The sequence below is a fragment of the Sylvia atricapilla genome, chromosome 3 (genome assembly GCF_009819655.1).
Source record: "Sylvia atricapilla isolate bSylAtr1 chromosome 3, bSylAtr1.pri, whole genome shotgun sequence".
Classification (NCBI taxonomy): Eukaryota; Metazoa; Chordata; class Aves; order Passeriformes; family Sylviidae; genus Sylvia; species Sylvia atricapilla.
This window is the reverse complement of record NC_089142.1, coordinates 61,234,974-61,255,316: the sequence shown is the minus strand read 5'-3', so window position 1 is coordinate 61,255,316 and position 20,343 is coordinate 61,234,974. Positions and strand designations below refer to the sequence as shown.

Here is a 20,343-nt window from a genome sequence, read left to right as displayed (position 1 = left end):
ACTCTGCATTGCTTTATGTCTTGCCAGAGCACAGAGCTGTGCCTAGGTAATTTTACTTTAAAACAAATTGTATTTTAAATTTTTACGTAGGCCTCTGTCTCTCAGTTTTTCAATTTGTTCCTAGCTCGAGACAGAATTATGCTGTTTGCTTTTTAGGAAAAGGTTGGGAGGAATCTTCAGTAACTGGAGAAAGTTGTTCTTTTGGGGTTTTTTGGGGTTGTTTGCTTGTTTGTTTGTTGGTTTGGTTTGTTTTGTTTGGTTTTTTTTTTCCTTTCTAGGAAGAGTGCTTGTTTGGTTTTACTGTCTCCCTGAGCAGTTATTGTTAACTGTACAGAGCTGACCAGAGGTGGAGAATGCTGGAAGTCTGTCTGAGGCCTAGGCATTTGGGAGCCAGGGCTATCAGGGATGTACTGTCACTTGCACTTGCCACACCTGCATGAAATCTTCATGATCTTTTGGCATGCAAAGTGTTATTGCTTGACCTAAGATAAAGAACTGAATTGCAGCCATGGCTGCTTCTTGATTTTTCATGCAGATGCCTACTATGCAGTTATTACATGCTGACAGAAGAGATAGAAGGCCTTCATTAAGGGAACTGAGATAGGCACGTAATTTAGTTTGGCATCTTCTGCACATCTAAACATAAAGAAGTTTGAATTTGCATTCTAGGGTTATGTTCATGTTTAATTATAAGGATGGTTTCATGCTATATTACAAAGAACAGTTAAGTGACATGGCTGCAATACCAAACTCAATGGATTTGCCTTCTTGTGACCTGTTTGTGTGTGCAGGCAGGGAGGGGGAAGTTCATTCTCAAAATTTCACCTGCTTTGTTAAAACTGGAATTTCTGGATGACTCCTCACACCTGGGTATTGAAGGTTTTCTTCCTCACATGAAACCCCCTCCCCTCCCTCCTCTTTATCCAGAAGTCTGACTTTCAGATTTCACTCCAAAATTTTTCTTGGTTTCTCCTCAGAGTACTTTGTTTCTCTTCTGAAAAACTGCCACAAAAGAAGTCACAAGTATTTTTCACCATGCACGAGAGCAGCAAATACCTGGGCTCCTATTGCCTTGACTAGACTTAAGAAATTTCAGTTATGTATAACTGATACAGCTATTGCTCCTTAAATACTGAGAACTAGTACCCCCAAAAATATGGTTCTGCAAGGTGTTGCATTAAAGCTGACTGGTAGTTAAGGCTAACAATCGTACTGGACAATTTTAAAGTAACTACTAGATTATAGATTATTATATACAACTCAATTTAACCTCAGTGGTATTTCTCCCTCTCCTGGGAAGGTTAGCAAGGTTTTAAGGAACAAAGACCAGCCTACTCAGCTCTAATTTTACCTGTTGCAAATGCAGCAATACCTAACTGCTTCATAGACTCTGAGGAATTCCATTGGAACGTGACTTATGTTCCCATTTATTTGCAATGAGGAAGCAATGTTTAACACAATGAGATCTGAAATGGAACACGTCCTTCAGTTCACAGACGGGTATTTTGATTTAGCATGGTATGCCGAGAAACTGGGTCGGTCAAATGGGTGCAACCAGCTTGTCTTGTCATCCAAGGGGATGCCAGAGAGGCTGTCCTCTATTCACATTTTGTGAGCTGCTCTTTTCTTCCTTGTCAGCAAACTGCTCCCCAGTGTGCAAGGGAAGGCTCATGGCTGCTGTGGTGTGCTGCCACTGCCCTCTGAAATGCTCCATGTTGGGCAGGCAGTGCATGAGAGGTTCAGCCATGGGAGCAGGGGAGGAGCATGGGAAAGGTTTTCTTCAGTGCTGGGCTCTGCAGTTCTTTCCCATTCTTGTAGGAATCAGATTTTCTTTCCCCCAGAAGAGAAATGATGGGTCTGTCATTTGCCTTCTCATTTCAGGTTCTTGGACGTCCTTTAAATCATAAAAATGTAGCACTGGGAAGGACTTGGAGCTGTGTTTTCTGAAGGCTGCATGGAAGTGGCTGTTTAATATAATAAAATCTTACCACTCCAGCAATTATGTTTCTTGTCATGTTACCCAGCCTGCAATAGGAGGGCTTTTTGCTGGTTTTCTCCATGTGGTTTTAGAAGTTTATATGGGCTTCTGTATAAAACGTGTCATGTTTCAGACAACTCCCAGCTGGAATGGGATCAGTGACATGTTTGAAACAAACAGAAAAACCCCATAAACAAATAAAAAGGCCCAAACACACACAGATTAAAAAAAAACCAACTGGCAACTGTTAAGCAACCAAGGTCAACCTTGGTCAACCAAGCTCAGGAAACACTTGACCTGTAGATCAGTGTAGACGTTCCTTGATTAACTTGCCCCCTTCCAGAAGAAGCATTCAAATTTGGGTGACAGCATTCCATCTAGCAAGTCATCAGGCAGCCAGAACAGAATAGTCACCTTCTGTAATGCTTCCGGTGACAAATACACTTAAGAATGTAATTTTCCCTTCAGTGTAATAGCATCACACCAGGAAATGTGGTGTTTTTCTGGGGATTATAATAAACCACATCCTTGTCTCAGTCCTGCTGTAGACCATTGTTTGCAAGCCTGTAATTTGTTCATCTCTGCCTCTTGTTCATTCTCACCTCTCCAAGTATAACACTTGTAGCTATTTTTCAGACCTACCAACATCTTTGAATTGCAGCCCTGTCCTCCAAAAGACTTATTTGTTCTTGACTAGGTGCTGTTCACTCCATCTTCCCGGGATTGTGAGAAAATTTTGTTTTCTTATTCCCTCAATCCTACCACACTTGCATCCCCTTTTCAAGACCTTGGCCTGACAGGAATAGGTCAGAATATGTGTCCCTGCAGTAGTTGCAGTAAGATGAAGGTGCTGAGCCCAGCTGGGAGGGAAGCCGTGTTTTGGCAATCCTGCAGCAGCAAATGGAATTGATAATTTGCTCGATACTCATTACATTTGTCTCCTGCTCTGAAAGAAGCTATGGAGAATGCAGGTGCACAACTTGTCACTTGGTTGTAATTCCACACAGCTCAGGTTTGTTGTACGCCTAGACCATGTTGTATGGCACCCCATCAAATGTTATTAGATGTTATTTGACTCATCAGACAGGTTATTCTGTCAGAGAAGAAACAGAATTGTCTCCAAATGTTGTGTTCTTGATATGCTGGTGTTCAGAATTCTTATGAAGTATATAATAAATTGAACTAATATTTATGCAGTTGCTTCTGTGTTATTTGTGCTACTTACCTTCTCAGAGTTGTCGTCTCTGCACGGTCTCTGAACCATTACCTGTTGACTTGAGTAACTTGTGGAGGACAGAGGAATGCAGATTTTGAAGTGTTAGCAGATTAGTCTGAAGCCCCTAGGATTTTTTCCCTTGTCAAAGTTGAAAATTTTCCTGTAATAGTTTCCAGGAGCTGGGACAACAGTTACTCCATCAGTTAGGACAATATCTTTCTTTGTTGTTGGACCTGGAACCAGTGATCACCACTGAGTGGAATGTGGAAGAATAGAGAGCAGTTTTAGTGCCCTTCTGATGCTGCTACATGAAGTTGTTTTTCCTATTACCAGATACTTAATCACTACATGCGTCTATGAACAGCTCTGGTTGCTAAGGTCAAAATGAGATTACTTTGTCCTTGCAGATGCATTACAGCTCAGGCCAAGAAGCTTGCCTATTACTTATTCCATTAGTAGTTGCTGCTTGCTTGGTGAAAGAGTAGACCTGCAGAAGTGAGGATTAACGTTACTACTTTCTTGATACTATTATTGATACCACTCTTTCCCCCTTGTTAAGAATTCTGTATTCCTTCAGCACAAATAAGTCCATATCCATACAGTCTGTGTGTGTGCAAGAAGGCTTAACAGCTCTGCACACTGTTTTTCAGAGAATGTGCTGTCCAGTACAGCACTTCAAAATGTGTCTGATTTGCTTAAATGTACCAGTGACTCCTGGGATTTCCAGACACTCAGAGACTGAAGAAACAAGCCATGTCTCTCTATTCTCCACTGCTAATTACCACCACTTGGAAAGATACCGCGCTTGGAAACCTGCTGTTTAGGAGACTCTGGTCTTTCTTCTTCCTTGGAAAGAGGAAGAAAACATTCCTGAGCTTTGTCTAAGGCATTTAGACCTGCCTAATGATAATGATGAGTGACACAGTTGAGTACTGGTTTGTCCTGTGTTAATGGGTAAAAGTTGGTATTTAGTGCCCTTTATCTTATGCATTCACTGAAAATAAATTGTATGGTCTTATTTAAATGACTTGCACAACTTCATGGTTTCACTGAACTATTTTATTATGCAAGTGAACTATTAGATTACATGCATCAGGGTGCAAAACGTCCCAAATAGCATAGTGTGTCTGAGAGCTGTGGGTTTGTTTTTCCCCTGTTGTCCCTGCCCTTTTCCCTTTAGTGTGGGGTGTTTTTCAGTGGAGCTGCAGTGTCGGCAGAGGGATGGTTAACTTCAAGGATACCGTGTTGCCTGCAATCAGAGACTGGTTCTGCACCAAGGCGCTCAAGAATCTGATGTTAGCAAAAGCTACAGCTGTGCATTCATGGTGTCCAACACACCTGAAAAGTGGGTGTTTGTGAGAGGATGGGGTGGAAGAGGCAATGTCTTCTTGGGTTCCTGTCTAGGTCTTGACTCTTCCACTGAGATGTGCCACTCAGCTGGTTGGCAGCGTGTTGCCTCCATTAGAGGGTGTTTTCTGAATGTTTTTCAAATGGCACTTGAAGTTTTCAAGTTACTCTACTGATGTGCATGGACTCTGAAAGGCTGCACCTGCCCCACAGATTGATCTACTGACTTAGCATTAGAAAAGATGTTGTTTTAGCGACAACAAAAGAACAAATGCATGACTTAAGGGCATTGCTAAAGCACAGAAGATTCCATTCTGACTACCATTGCTTTCCATATTGTTACAACCATTTAAACTCTACTCTGAAGTTCATTCTAGCTCTGGCCTTCATCTTCTATTCTCTTGCTCGAGTTGGTAAGGTAGCTAACATGTTACAGTCCAGTATGAAGGAACTGTTATTCAGTCTTTCAGTGTACTAGGTTCTTCAGCTTAATGGAGAGTTTTTCCTTTTAATGTAAATGGCATTGCTTTTTTTTTCCTTATGGATCAAATTTTTTAGCAATTTTATGTATCCTAAGACAGGGGAAGAGGAAAAACTTGTGTTCTGTAATGTTTTTGTATGCACAAGTAAATCTTAAAGGCCCTATTTTTCACTTTAAGTGTATTAGCCTCAGACATAAAAGTAGAACTATTTAATATTTAAGGTTGGAAGGGACCTTAAATATAATCTATTCCAACACCCATAATAATAAAGTGTTATGACATTGGCCTATCAAGAATGAAGTGACATTTTACTGTCCAGGATTTTTAGCATGCTTTGTGCATAAATGCACATTTTTAAATATAATCCTTGTTTCAGGTATAACAGCCATGTGCTGTTCTCTTCCCTCCACACCCTTGTGCTCTTAAACATGAAAAGCTGTTTTCCTTTTGGTTATGGCTTCAACATTGTCCTGGATTTCTGCTAGGATTTGGTTGGATTTTACAGAGGACATACCTTGCCTAGACAGGATGAGCAGAACTTCACTTGTGAAAGTTGTCCTAACTGTGCCTTCCTCTTTTTGTTGCTCATGGAAATTAGTTCGAGTTGTTTGCTGTTTTCCTCCCCAACATACCTGAATTGGTTAGCACCTTGGGTGTTGATTTAATCGTCTTGGCGCCATGGAGGGTTCCATCTGCTGAGCTGAGTGCCAAACCGATCGACTCTCAGTGTAACAGGCATCAAGGTTTCTTCAGGCTGTCTAAACCAGGGTTTCATGTGGGTTATTCTCTGTTTGCTGCTTTACTAGGAGTTTCTCTGTGGCTAAAAGCTTGTATGGAGTGGTTGTAGGACATCCATTTAGAAACACTGTTAAAACCACTGTATTCTTGAAGTCAAGACTAGGGTTTTGGAGATGAGAAGCAGGAGGGCTTAATAGGGGCAGGAAGGAGACTTCCCAGGCAGTCATCAACTCAGGCACAGAAGGCCCTGTCTCTTCTTGCTCTGCCAGTCATGTGGCTGGCATTTTGTCTGGGCACACCAGGGCAATTTCTCTTTGTCCTGATGGTCATGCAGCCCTTAAAGAACACAGAAATTAAACTTTACTGCAGGCTCCAAGTGTCCTTGAAAGCTTTTTGGATAACCAAGTAGTCATGTTCCTGCATGCTCCTAACTTTAAATATGATTGAAGTGGAGAAGCAGATTAGTACAATTTTTGGTCTTAATGCTAAAATAATTCTTAAAATATGTAGCAGCTAAATGGCTTTAGCACTAAATAGCTCACTGTGTAGCTGATCCTACAGTCATTGACGTTTATAGTAAAACAGGACTAAGAGTAAGAAGGTATGGAGTAAGAAACAGCTCCTTTTAAGTTCTTTAGCTTGTAAAGTGATACTTACTTTACACTTCTATGGTGTTTCAGCCAGAAGTACAAATAAGTTCCACAGCACAAACCTGAGGACGATGAGCATATGTTTTCTTGAAGTGGGTAGAAAGGGATTAGAATATGATTAAGGATTTCTTGTTGAGAGGGATTAAGCAACAGGTGTTTTTTAAGGTCGCATCTTTGAATTGCAGACTTGCTGTTCCAGAGAATTTGATATCTGAACTTCCCCTCCCTTCCTACACTGGAAACATTTCTTGGGAAACCTTTGGTTCTTAAGACATATGAGGAAAACCTTAAGCATAATTCTGTGCTCTGTTCTCTGCCAAATGCTACAGTTAGGTTTTCCAAGAACTCCTTTTTACCTTCTTGCTTGTTCTTCCATCTTATATTTAGAGAATTATTTCTGAAAGTCCTAATTTCAAGGACAGTGCTTTAAAAACACAGCTTGAAAGTGGCATCACTAAGTCACCTTCTCTGATTCAGTTCTGGAGTCCGTGGAAACGGCCTTCAGTGATCTTTCTTTGGGAGCATCCTCTGTCCTGTGGGAACAGAATAAAAGAAAGAACTCTGTAAAGATACTTGATGTCTTCACAGAATCATTTTGTTTGGAAAAGATCTCTAAGATAAGTGCGGCCATTAACCTAACATTGCCAGGTCCGCCACTGAACCTGAAGGAGGTTGATTAAACGTTCAGTGTCCCACTGAAAAAGGAGTGCAAAGCTTCCTAATATACTAAAACTAGCTAAGCAACTTGTTTTATTCACAGTTCTGTGTTAATTGTAACATTGTTACACCTGACATTTATCCTAGAGTTTAAACATACATAATTAAGTTGCTGGGAACTGCTGAAGGCCAAAGCTTTGTAGTGGGTGATTCTATTCCCCTCCTGCATCTTTTACTTCTCACTTCTTCAGATGTGTGCCAGGTTCTCCTGGTCCATAGCCTTGGCTTTCTGTAATGTAGCATTTACAAATTGTTGGGAAATTGTCACGAAATCTCATCTGCCTGTACCTTACATGTTGTCTGGCCTTATGTTTACATGTCCAGATTTTCGTTCCTTTTCTTTAAAATACAGAGCTGAAAAGCTAGTTGTTAGCATAACCATACTACACAATCATACATGTTTGGGTTTTTTAGATTTGTTCTGGGATTGTTTGGTTTTTTTGACAAGTACTATAATATTGCAACCTGTGTAAGAGCAGTTTGAGATAATCCTTTCCCGATTTGCCATTTTACCAGTCCTTATGCCATTCCCTGCAAGATTAGTTGCTGCTTTTGCATCCTGATTAACTGGTAATAGACTTTTTCTAGTCATTAAACACTCTTGCCTTCTGTAGAAGTTACATTCAGTAACATTCAGTAGTAACTTCTCTTTTGCAGTCTAGTACCATTGCAGTAAATCTGGTTGTGTTGTTTCTTCACTGATATCAAGAGCTTATTGAACTCCTGCCCTGTAGTATCATTCAGTACCTGTTACTGCTGTTTTTATGTGCTGAGTAGATTTTTATGAGGGAAAGAATGAATGTTTATCAGGTTAATGCTGATTGCTTTATAAGAATAATCTGCAGCCTTTTGCCTTTAAAACCTCAGATTAATTCCAGCTCTAATATAAATGGAAGTTAAATTATAAGTCTTAAATTTAATTTAGTCATTAGGGCCTTTCGTAATCCAAGGGATGGCCTGCAGGCAGCTATACTGTGCACTCACAGTAGCTCTTAGTCCAAGAGGGTTTAGGCCTGGAAAGGGTCAGGTCTAAATTATCCTCCTGTTGAACCAGAAGATCTGTCCAATCCTGTATTGAGTAGGAAAACCTGTGGAGCAATTTGGTTAAAACAGCAGAATGAGTGCCCCAATTAAGTTTGCTGGTGTGATAACATGATTCTAATTGAGGCTTAAGTGTGTTTATTATAGAGGTTACAGGCGTGCATCAAAGCGTGGAGACTCTTGCACACAAAGTACGGTGTTAACACCAAGAAATAACTTCCAATACATCTTAAACAATGCTTTTTGTTTTTGTTTTTGTTTTTTTTTTCCTTAGATCAACGTTCGAGTTGTTACTATGGATGCAGAGCTGGAGTTTGCCATCCAGCCAAACACTACAGGCAAACAGCTGTTTGACCAGGTCAGTGAAGGGTTGGTGTGGGCTCTTGTTTAATTTTGGAGTATGTTTTGGACTATAGTGTTTTTTAAGAGTGGATTCCAAACCTATCTTTCTCCTCTCTACCTGCTAACCAAATGGCCCCAGTCTGAGCTAAGATCTCTAAATTCCATCACAGTAAAAGAAAAAAGCAAAAAACCTTGCAGGTATGTTATGTTCCAGTGAAGCCTGTCTTCCTAGCATGTTGGATGATGAACTGTCACGAGACATCTAAAATATTTAGACAGCATAAGTAGCATGTAAAAATGTACCTCTTGCTTTGAAATACTACTTAACTCTTAAACAGTTATTAACTTCTATAGGATGAAATATTGCTCTTGTGCATAAAACTATTCAGAATCAAGTCTTCAGGTGGCTGATGAGGGCGTTTGCATGGCTGCATTCATTCAAATGCTGGGTTCAAGGAAGCACTTGCCACAGGTGTTTGAGTTTGTCAAAATTCTGGAAAACCAAACAAGTCTCTGCAGCATTTACAGGCAACATGCCTAGTAAGAAGCCCCTGTGCAGCTGGACAGAGCAGAGATTAGTGCTGCCTGCCTTCAGGGATTCCCAGGGAAATGGAGGGCTTGAGTGGCCAAGACTCTCCTCCCTTACTGTTATCCTTCCTGTTACTTCTTTAACAATATACAGGTCTGTTTGAAGATGGACCTGCAAAGGTCAGATAAAGACAACTAAAACAAACTGTGCTATTCATCAAACTTCATTATTATTGACTTAAGTAGCTTGCTGTTATAAAACTGAAGCAAGGCCTAAATTTTAGCAGAAAAAAAAATTACTTACTGCTCTGGAACTCTCCCCCCAAAAGAAACCCAAAAAAACCAAAACAACAACAACAACAACAACAACAAATGAGACAAAAAACCCAAAACCAAAACAACCCCCCAAAAACAACCCCAAACAAACAACCACCCAAAAAAACCCCCTGCATTTTTATGGAACTAGTACCTGCTGTTTGATCTTCCAGAGGAGAGTCACCATATTGATTAGGGAGATGGATCACCTCTTCTATGAGGAAAGGCTGAGAATTGGGACTATTCAGCCTGAAGGAGAGAAGGCTTTGGGGTGACCTAACTGCAGCCTTCCAGTACCTGAAAGGAACACTCAAATAGTTGGAGAGAGACTATTTACAAAGGCATGTAGTGACAGGACAAGGGGGAATGGATTCAAACCAAAAGAAGCAGGTTTAGATATAAGGAAGAAATTCTTTACTGTGATGGTGGTGAGGCACTGGAACAGGTTGCTCAGAGAGGCTGTGAATGCCCCATCCCTGGAAGTGTTCAAGGCCTGCTCGAATGGAACTCTGAGCAATCTGGTCTAGTGGAAGGTGTCCCTGTGCATGGCAGAGGGCTGGAACTAAATGATCTTAAAGGTCTTTTCCAACCCAGGCCGTTCTATGAATCTATTCATGATGATCATCATGGCATCAGAGTAACTTCTTCCCCCAGCCCTTTCATGTTAATCCAAAACAGAGAAATTACCTCCAACAGTACAAAAATCCAAATTACTAAAAGCCAGGTTTTTAAAAGCAATGCTTTAGATTAGATTGTAAGTATGTCCTTATGACAAGCATTCAACAAGTACTTCCCTTCTCCATATATATTAATTGATGTTTACATCTGTTCAGAATCAGGGTCATCTCTCTGGCAGAAGAGAAACTACTTTCTTTGCTTTCAGCTGAGAGGCTCAAAATCCTGAGAACATGGAAAAGGCAGGATGTTTCAAATTCAAGATACTTCTATTTTAGCTTGCTGTCTGGGTACTTTGGGATTTCTGAAGAATGTTTATTGCAGCACTTAGTGCACAATTGGGATAGACCTACTCCTCACAGAGATTCGCTCCTTATATCCAGTGACATGAGTTTAAAACCCGTCTTTGGAAATCCTTACCTATATTTCATACCTTGTTGGGGTGTACTGCTATCAAGGGAAGGCTGAGGTAGAACTGTGCAGCACAAAACCAGAAAAGGTGAAGACCATACATTCTCTCTGCAGTTCTGTTGAGCAAGCCTTTCACTAGGCCCTTATCTTGGCTGGAGTTTACACTCAGATAAAGCCTGTGGAGACAACAGGTTTTCACAGGTACAGGGAGTGGCCCAACTGGAACTGCAGAACCACTGTGGGGGTTTTGAAGAAGCAAGCTATTTTTAAAAACTACAAGGTGATTTCTTGGCTGGGTTGTCAGCTACCAGAGCTACTCTGGGAGGGCCCTTACATTTTAGGCTTTGCTAGCATGACTGTAGCCTGCATGTAGGGTGTATTATAGCTCCTTTTACAGGAGAGGAAAAATAGTGGAAACTTGTGAATATCAAGTTCTGCTCTGCTCAAGCCAGCCCTGTGCAGAGTTTATGCTGCAGTGAGGTCAGAGGTGTCCCAAGAACCAAACCAGTGTGCTTTGCAGCTGGCTGGAGTATCTCCCAGGTAGTCATATGCCCTCCTGACCACGAGTAAAGGAGATTCAAATGGAGGAGAGTGTAACTAGCATTTTATGGAAGAGAAAGCATAACTGGATGGAAGACTCAAGATTTGCTGCTTCATGCATTTGAGGAAGCAGAGGAGATGTCTCTCATCTTGTATATAATGCCTTGTTTCTTATTTCTTCCTTGTTTTACCATGGAGGAAGTTTACAGAGCATTTCCCAGTACAGACGAAAACATTCTTTGTTCTTTGTATCGAAACTCAAACAGTCAAATGATGAAATTTAGCTTCATACTTTCTCTTTCCTTGCTCTTAGTGTTTTGGGAGGAATTTGAGGAGTCATTATTTCTGCAAGTTTTCTAACTCAATTTGTAGGAAATGTACTTTTTCTCTTCTAAGAGACATTCAGAGATTGATAACTGCTTGATTTATGCAACTTTTTATTTTAACAAAGTTGCAACACTCCTTTGTGCAACAGGAAGTACCACGCTCAACTTATCCCTGGTTTTCTGCCAGACTTCATAAAAATACATCCAGAAAACTTGTCAGAAATACTGTCAGAAAACTGGTCTCTTCCATGATGAAACAAGCCACTTTGAGGGAGGAGGAAGAAGAAATTTTAGTCAAGTGAAAGCTGAATTGCTTTCAGACCCCAGCTCTTCTTTTAAAAAGACATGGGGTTTGGGGTTTTTTTGTTTGATTGAATTGGTAGGGTTTATTTTCTTTTTGATAAACTCTAGTTAGTCTTAGCTAACATGACATTGTTTTTCTCAAGTCTGCTCTCTAGCCAGAGTGTCTCCAGCAATACCATAAATGTGGAGGTGAAACAGATCCTTGGCTGAGGTCTTAGACTTGTTGAAGCACATGTAACTACACATTCTCAAGTCTGTCACACTCCCCTAACTCACAAAGTGGTTTTAAAAACAACTTGCCTTCCACTTGGTTGTGCTCCTGTAGTGATGCCTATATCACTTTTTGATGGGCTACTCTGCAAATAACATTATGGAAGTGATCCAGCTATATACATAGTAGGTCTGCAGAATTTGGCTATGTCTAGAGCACAGTTTTACAGGTAGATGAGCTGGCAGCCAAGCACTTGGCTATAAGAACAAGCTGTGAAGAGTAGGTGAAGGTCAGGGACTTGTTCGCTCTGTCCTCCATTGAGGAAAAGTAACATGTGTGATCTGGACTGCTTTACTAGTAAGTGTGCCATCCAGTCAATGGTGTTTCTGTGTCTTTCAGCTGGTTAGTATTTACAATATAGGAAATGAAACTTATCCTAATGTGGGAGTATTGATGTATTTTCTGTCCTTCATAAACTCAGTTACTACTTTTGGGGAGTTTAAAAAATAGTAACCATGACTAGGGATACTTGCACCTGGTTTTAACTCTCAGTGCCTCACAGCAGCAGTGTGAGGCACCTCTCAATTGCTTCCTCTAGAAGGAATAGTCTCTGGTGACTGGCAGACAAGGTCACTTGAGCCATTAGTACTGCTAACTATTTGTAGTTAGTACTAATACCATTAGAGACCATCCCATCAAAAACTTTGGTGACATAGTTCATCTGTTTCACTAAGTGCAGTTTTGAGATGGGTCAGTCAATAAAAGCAAGCAGAAGCCCCACCTGCTGCCAGTGTATCAGTTTAGCAGTTGGTGGCCTGTCACTTGCTGTTTGTCTCACCTGCTTTCCCCAGGATCATCATCTTGTAGAAACTGGGTGGGACAAGTATCTTAGCCTGTGCTGTCATCGTCATCTACAATGGCAGCTGTGTATCTTTGTCAACAAGGTGAAATTAAGAGATGCAAATGAGTAGGTTTAGGCTGTTGCCTGCACCCATCACAGGTTATGTGGGACTCGAAAGGATACCTGGACCTAAAGTAAAGTTTTATCTGCGATAGCTTTTTCTCTTTTGCATTTTTGTTGCAGGTGGTTAAAACCATAGGTTTGAGAGAAGTGTGGTACTTTGGTCTTCAGTATGTGGACAACAAAGGATTCCAGACTTGGCTGAAACTTGATAAAAAGGTAACAGACTTCGGGCTAATTGCAGGCCAAAGGTTAAATTGTATGATTCCTGATGTGATATTGGCTGCAACTTTATACACCTGTGCCTGCTGTTGATTGTGCCCTAATTTTCATAATTCCAGGATTGTTTTTAGAGATAACATTGTGATCTCCATGGGTGAGGATGGCAGAAGGTGGGATGGCAGAAGTCTGCCCATTCACTCTGAGTTGCAGGAAGCATTTGCCAGATGTGCAGCAGCATCTTGATACTGTACTTTGTTGGGAGGAAGCAGCTGCACTTTCTGTGGCTGGAGGAGCTCCTTGGCTGACAATGGGCTTAGGCCCTGCCTGTGCAGGATCAGTGGTGTGCTAGTTGGGAAAGAGGCACTTCCAGGCTGGGCAGTCAAGTGCTGACACCTCTGATGTGTTCCTGTTTGTGTACTCACAGCTCTTATGAGGGCATGAACTGCTTGTCTTGATGAGGCAGTCAGTGACTGACCTGTTTAATGTCAGGGGGCTGTTCTCTGTCAAACACACTCAGTACTGGGTGGGTTTGCAGCCTGATACAGCACAGTAAACCATTCTCCAGTGACCAGTGTTTGCTCTACAAACTGTACTGGCTTAGTTGGAAAACATAATGCATCTCCCCCTGTCCTCTCCTACCAGTGAGCAGCCAGAATTAAGGGATTCCATTAAGGAGTTGCCAGTCACTCACCTCTTATGACAAATGCCCCAAATTCTATTTGCTGTGTAAAAGCAATATAATCTATTATTTGCAAAAAAACCCACCTGCTCAGTTGTTGTGTCACCTCTGTCCTCAGGTTTCTGCTCAAGAAATCAGAAAGGAAAATCCCCTCCAGTTCAGATTCCGTGCCAAGTTCTTCCCTGAGGATGTGTCTGAGGAACTGATTCAGGACATCACGCAGAAGCTGTTCTTCCTGCAGGTGAAGGAAGGGATCCTCAGTGATGAGATCTACTGTCCTCCTGAAACAGCAGTACTTCTTGGCTCCTATGCTGTGCAGGCCAAATTTGGAGATTACAACAAAGAGGTGCACAAGCCTGGATACCTCAATTCAGAGCGTCTGATCCCCCAAAGGTGAAGGAATTGACTGACGCAGTCTCTCTTTATTTTATATTTGAATTTGAATACTAGTTAAATGCAAAGAGCTTCATTTGAAAGCCCGTTTGTTTGTTTGTTTTTAACTGAATTTTATCTAATTGGGTTTTTTTCCCTTATTTTATTTCTACCTGTCATGTTTTCACTGTCATACTCCACCTGAGTATGTTTTTGCTTCTCCTTGGGTTGGTTAGAGAGGAAATATAGTTTTGTATTCAGCTTTTATTTCTTAAACACAGCTGCCATGCTGGTAACTGTGCAGTCTAAATGTCTCCTCTTTAAGAAGAAAAGAGTAGCATTAAATCAAGAATATGTCATTTCTGAAGAAGGTTGGGTTGTGTGTCCTTAATCCTAGTGTACAGTCCTAAAAAGCTTGTACGTGGAAAGCATGTCTTGTGGCTACACAGTCTGTCCCTACACAGGATTAGTGGATGTTATCAGACCAGTGCTTCTGTGTACCCCTTCTGATGACACTGCAGAAATATCTAATTCCAGGGATTGCACCAACTTGTGCTTTGCTTTAATCCTCTGGTGTCTACAGTATGTGCGTGATTTGTTTGCAGTGTTTTGCTTATACCTCTCATCTGTCTGGTCAGTGACCAGAAAGGCTTTGGAGGGGGTTACTGCTCATTCTGAATTGCTCTGCTTCACAGAGAACATCTTTGGGCTGAGTAGGGTTTTCCTTTTGGCTACAGTAAGGCTTCCACCAGGGTGAGAGTGAGACTAAAGCAAAGATCACCAATCAGTGGATACTGCAGAACACCTAATCTTGATATCTGTTTCCTTGTGTAGGGTGATGGACCAGCATAAACTCTCCAGAGAGCAGTGGGAAGAACGGATCCAGGTGTGGCATGCTGAGCACAGTGGAATGCTCAAGTGAGTGTTCTGTGTTGGTCCTTGGGCTGGTCACCTTGCTGCTTGTTCGATTACCTTAAGTTTATATTTCTACAACATGTTTTTGTTAGTCTGTGGTTTAGACTCTGAGTTGCCTGTGTGAGCCTATTCCTGGTGTGTATTCTTTAGTTCAGTATTGAATCACATGGTTAAGTACAGAAGTATAGTTTGTACTGGTGCTGAGAACAGTGTGGCTTTGTGAAGATCTTGGGCCTGTGCATGTTGTATTAGTGATGCTTTGAGTGGGAAAAAGAGTAAAGGTGTATGTCAAACCTTACAGTCGTTGGAGCATTTGCATTGACAGCTGGGGAAGGCTCTGATCCTCTGCCTTTCCTACTCACTGTACCTGAGACAAGGATGAATGCTGAGAGAGTGAATGTAGCTGATTTTCTGTCTGGAAATACTAGGGGTTTGCATATGAGAATATTCTCTGTGTGTGCTCATAGATGTGATATCATAACTTCTAAAATAAATCCTAAATGGTGAATGTTCAGTTTTAACTTCTGTGTTTGAGGCGTGAGGTTTATGAAATTTTTTTCTTCTTCTGAGGTGTTTGTGCTTTCTGAGATAGAGTTGGTGTTGTTTCCTCATTTATTTGACTTTTCCTGCCTCAATCAGAGAGAATGCCATGCTGGAATACCTGAAGATTGCCCAAGATCTGGAGATGTATGGAATCAACTACTTTGAAATCAAGAATAAGAAAGGAACTGACCTGTGGTTGGGGGTCGATGCCTTGGGGCTCAACATCTATGAAAAGGATGATAAGTAAGGCTTTTGTTTTTACCTCTGATCTTCCAAAAAGGGCTGGTATGGGACATTCCTCATTTACAGGAATGCTTGTGTTCCAATTTTGGATCAGTAGGTGAAGATAGGGGATGTGAAAGCCCATTTCCTGTGCTTTCATGTCCTTCCTGAGCTGCTAACACTACCTGCTGCATAAAGAGCATACACCATCAGTTGTACGGTGCCATCCTCATAATCGTGCACAATGCTGAAGCTGAATCCTGAACTGAGCAGTTTACCTTGAGTCAGGTCACCAGGTTTGCCATCAGTGGCCACTGCATGAGACCCTGGCTAGGCTAAGGTATCTGCAGTGTTCAGACACCTAAGGACACTCCTATCCTGAAGATAGTGATGGATGTGTGTGCAGCTGCCTGGTTCTGAAAATGGCAGATTATGGGGTGGACACAAAAGCAAAGCTGGGTGACACCCAGAACCCAGGGAGAGGCTAAGCTATGTAGTTACTGTGAACAAGGAATGAAATGAGGGCTTGCTGAGGTACACACAGTTTTAATCAGCCCTTCTGGTAAAGGCAGAGCCATTATTAATTGGATAGTAGGTGGGAAATGATAGACTACCTCTATAAATAAACATAATAAGAAGGTGAGAACAGCTGTGTCTAAGCCTGCTAGTCTCTTCTAATACTCTGCAACTGAAGGATTGAAGGGAGTTAAAATAGGTATTTTTTAGATGGAGCATTGCTGTCTAGACTGCTTTCTTTCCCTCTCCCCGATGTTTCAAATCTTTGTTTTATGTCACTAATCTCTAACAGACTATCACTGAAATACAGAAGGGATTTCACCTGTTCTACATCTTTGCCTCCAAAAAGCTTTAATGCAACCCAAATATTAATTGGAACTCTCTGGATCTACTGTTGATAAGGCGAAGAGAAAGGCAGTCTTCTCTGCAATGCTAATATGTGCTGTCACCCAGAAAACAAGGAGTGTCACTTGAAAGAAAAGTAGTTTCGCTCATGTAATACTTCTTGAATGACTGGTCTTGCTATGTAACCATGGTCACACAAACAGGTTTTTCGAGCTGCAGAAGCAGAGTGTAGCCATTGACTGTAAAGACCTATCGAGAGCGTTTGCAAAACAAATACAGTGCTGGAATAAACTGCCTGTTTCTGCTGTAACTCTAGCCACTATATAATTAAGTCTTTCCAGCAGATATGGGGACTAGAAAAATAGTAACGTGTATGGCACCTCCGGTTTGTAGGTGCAAAGTTTGGGGACTGAGGGCAAAGGTGAAGAAGCAGAGATTTCATTGTTGAAGTTTAACATGAGGAAAATGAAGCTGTGCTGTAGGTGTGTGAGCCTCTATACTGCAGTGCATGTCAATGTCCTGTTTCTAGGTATATTCAATCTTTTTATTTTCTGCATTAAAAGGAAGAATCTGCAGTAGAACTTACTAACGAGTGAATTACTTTAGTTGTCTGTCATACTGCATTATCTAGGATTTAAGCACTTGTACTAATGTGATGGAGGCTGGAGTAATTAGTTAATCTTAGTTTAATCAAATCATTTTCTTTACAGTTCTTAATGTTACACACACACACACACAGTTGCATAATCTTGCAGTTGAGTTAGAGGTTAGGGAGTGGAAAGGTCTGAAGAGGGTGAATTTTGTTCTTGATGTCTGAATTTAAATGAAGCAAGGGGATTTTTGTGCTTGGACTAGCAAAATCTTTTGATGTAGTAGCTTTCTCTCTCTTTGACAATGAGTGAAAATCCTCCGAAAAATTGCTCTTTTTTTCTTTAATCAGTGTGCTCCATAGAGTTCTTACAGAATTTGAGTGGTCCACTGTGATGAAAAACATTTCTGTAAGTGCTAAACATTAAATACTTGTGTCTTCAAATCATTTGCAAGAATAATTGTGACAGAGACACCTACATTGGAGGGGTTAGAAAATAACAAGAAGATTGCTTGTTGGAATTATTTTTTATATAAGACACAATTCTTAATCATTAACGGCTATCTCTAGAGAATATACCCTCCCTTGGTAAGCGAAGAATAAAACAATAATAATGTTATAATAAATATAAAAATAATATATTTGGTTGGGGTAATTAAAAGACTTTATTATAGTCAAATGCACAAGTCCTTGCAATGTTAGAACTTACTGCAGAGCTGATCAGGTGTGTGAAGATGAAGTACTGGAATGGCTCAGAAACATTTGATCTCATGACAAACTGGATGCTTTTTGTGTGCGAGAGTCTGGAGAAATTAAGGCAGAAGAAAATCTCAAATATTTAATGAGTCATATAGAAAAATTTCAAGCAAATCAACAGACCTGGACTCTGCAGCAGTGATGAAGAGCTGGGAGTCTGAATCTTGCCCTTTGCTTCATAGGGGAGCTTTTCAATGGTGGGGAGCCACGTGGGAGAGCTCATGGCATGACCAGCGAGTAAAGTTCTGCTTGGTGACTCATGGGATGGGCTGAAAGAGCAGTTTGTATGGAAGGAAAGAACAGGGCCCTTTGTTACTAACCTTGCCTGTAATCTAGGGGAGGAGATGTCTGAAGGGAGGGTGTCAGGAGGATGGAGGCAGGCTCCTCTCAGTGGTTCTGAGTAATGGGACAAGGGGCAAGGAGCAGACACTGTTGCACAGTAAGTTCCACCTGCATGTGAGGAAGAGCTGTACTGTGCAGGTGACCATGTACTGGAACAGATTGCCCAGAGAGGCTGTAGAGTCTCCCTGACTGGAGGTATTCAGGATGCAATCCTGTGCCCTGTGCTCTGGGGTGACCCTGCTTGAGCAGGGAGTTTGAACCACATGACCACTGTGGTCCCTTCGAACGTGACCCATTCTGTGAAACAAAAGAAAATAAATCTCCTACCAATGGTGCCTGTCCAGCATTTCAGAGTGAAGGCAGCATGGAGGTGACTGGGCTAGCTGTAACACAGCAGAGTAGGTTTGCCTGTGGGTGCTGTAAGGTGTGGGGAACAGCTCAGTCACTTTGGCTTATGCCTCCCATGATGTGTGAGAGGCCTGTGCAGGGCAGCACTGCACACAAAGTCTGCTTGCTGTGGGTTTTTGACCCGAAGTTAAAAGAAACAAGCTTAAAAGCATGAGGCCTCAGTAGAGACCATCCCTTTTACATAGCCTAGGGTCAGTTAGGGTGGCTGATGAAAATGAGAAGAGACTCAGTAAGAGAGGTTATTGGGCTTCTTTTCCTATTGCCTGTGGCATTCTGGTTCAGTTACTGTCTTCTCTCTGTTGGGAAAGCTTTATGAGGCATTGCATTCCACCAAGTTTGTGTGTTGGAAGCAATATGAGGGAAAAGTGTTTATTGCATCATCTCTTAAAACAAGTTTTTCTTCTTTCCAGGCTAACCCCGAAGATAGGGTTCCCCTGGAGCGAAATCAGAAACATCTCTTTCAATGACAAGAAGTTTGTTATAAAGCCTATTGACAAGAAGGCACCAGTAAGTATATCTAGAAGGGACTCCTGAATACTGCAGATGAATAACTGATACTGTTGCATCTCAAAGTCATCTTGGGAGAGGAGAAAGCCACAGATATTCTAGATGCAAAAGGAGCATTTGTATTTAGAGTGTATTTAGAGCTGCTGTTTTTTCTGTGCAGGATAAATGAAGGGCAGATAGTGATGGCTAATGTGGAAAAAGGATTTTACCACTGCAGAGTCCTTTTTCTTTTGTGGCAAACTAGGTAACTTCATTCCGAAATCTGAGATTCTTTGTTAATTCTGTGAGTCTTCTCTGCATATCTTTCAGTGCATTGAAGCTGATAGGTAATTTTTTTTTTTAATTTTAAAAACTTCAAACCTTAAAAAAATGTTCATTAAAAAATTACAGTAGTTCAAATGCTGCTGCAAAACCACATGGATACATATGGCTTCCCATCCATCACTGCTCACTTCCACACTACTGACAGAGTAAAATGTGGTGTTCATTGACTTGAACACCAAGGTAAATCTCAGGCATATGACTTTGGTGGAGAACTGAAATGTAGCTACCTGTGAATGTTACTTTTCAATACTTTAAAGTATGTTTTCAGAGGTATTTTAGTGAGGAATTAGAAACTTACTTTGACCTGTTGAGAACGTAAAGTGGGATAACTGGTATAGGTGGATGTCATTCTGTCAGTCTTGTGAAATTATTGGAGTAATTGAGAGAGACCTCCTCTGCTCTTCCCCCACCCCAGTACTTGGCCTTGGTGGCTAAGTACAGCCCAGAGAAATAATAAGCAGCCTGGCTTTGGCAAAGGGTGATGGCTTAATAAATATCTCTAACAGAAAAAGATCCTCCCAGTAATTTAAAGGATACTAAGGCACTGTGTGCTGCAGGGATTTCTTCCTTCCCCCAGATAAGAACCTGGGGGAGAGGAACTGTTTTCTGTGATGCTGTTAGTGAAAACCAACAGAACTCCCCAGGGACAGAAAGCTGGTCTGTCAGGCATGCTTTTCTCAGTAGAAGAGCCTCTTGCATGTGTTGTACATAACTATAAAACACAGATCACAGTGTGGCACCCACTCTCTGAAGAGTAAATCTGAGTTTGAAATGGGAGGCTTGCAAAAGGCTGGTACAGAAAGGTGTTAGCCTTGAAAACCT

At 41.3% G+C, this 20,343-nt stretch overlaps 2 protein-coding genes across 2 annotated transcripts in view; one reads left to right on the top strand and one right to left on the bottom strand.

Moving 5' to 3' along the window:
* TMEM181 (transmembrane protein 181) overlaps nucleotides 1-20,343 on the bottom strand; it is a 282,632-nt gene that overhangs the window by 185,679 nt on the left and 76,610 nt on the right. The window lies entirely within an intron of this gene.
* Nucleotides 1-20,343, top strand: part of EZR (ezrin) — a 36,799-nt gene that overhangs the window by 9,147 nt on the left and 7,309 nt on the right. The window contains exons 2-7 of the mRNA XM_066315550.1: nucleotides 8,444-8,527; nucleotides 12,905-13,000; nucleotides 13,801-14,075; nucleotides 14,889-14,972; nucleotides 15,609-15,755; nucleotides 19,101-19,197. Coding sequence (XP_066171647.1) covers nucleotides 8,444-8,527; nucleotides 12,905-13,000; nucleotides 13,801-14,075; nucleotides 14,889-14,972; nucleotides 15,609-15,755; nucleotides 19,101-19,197 — 783 coding nt within the window. The remainder of the gene's footprint in view (nucleotides 1-8,443; nucleotides 8,528-12,904; nucleotides 13,001-13,800; nucleotides 14,076-14,888; nucleotides 14,973-15,608; nucleotides 15,756-19,100; nucleotides 19,198-20,343) is intronic.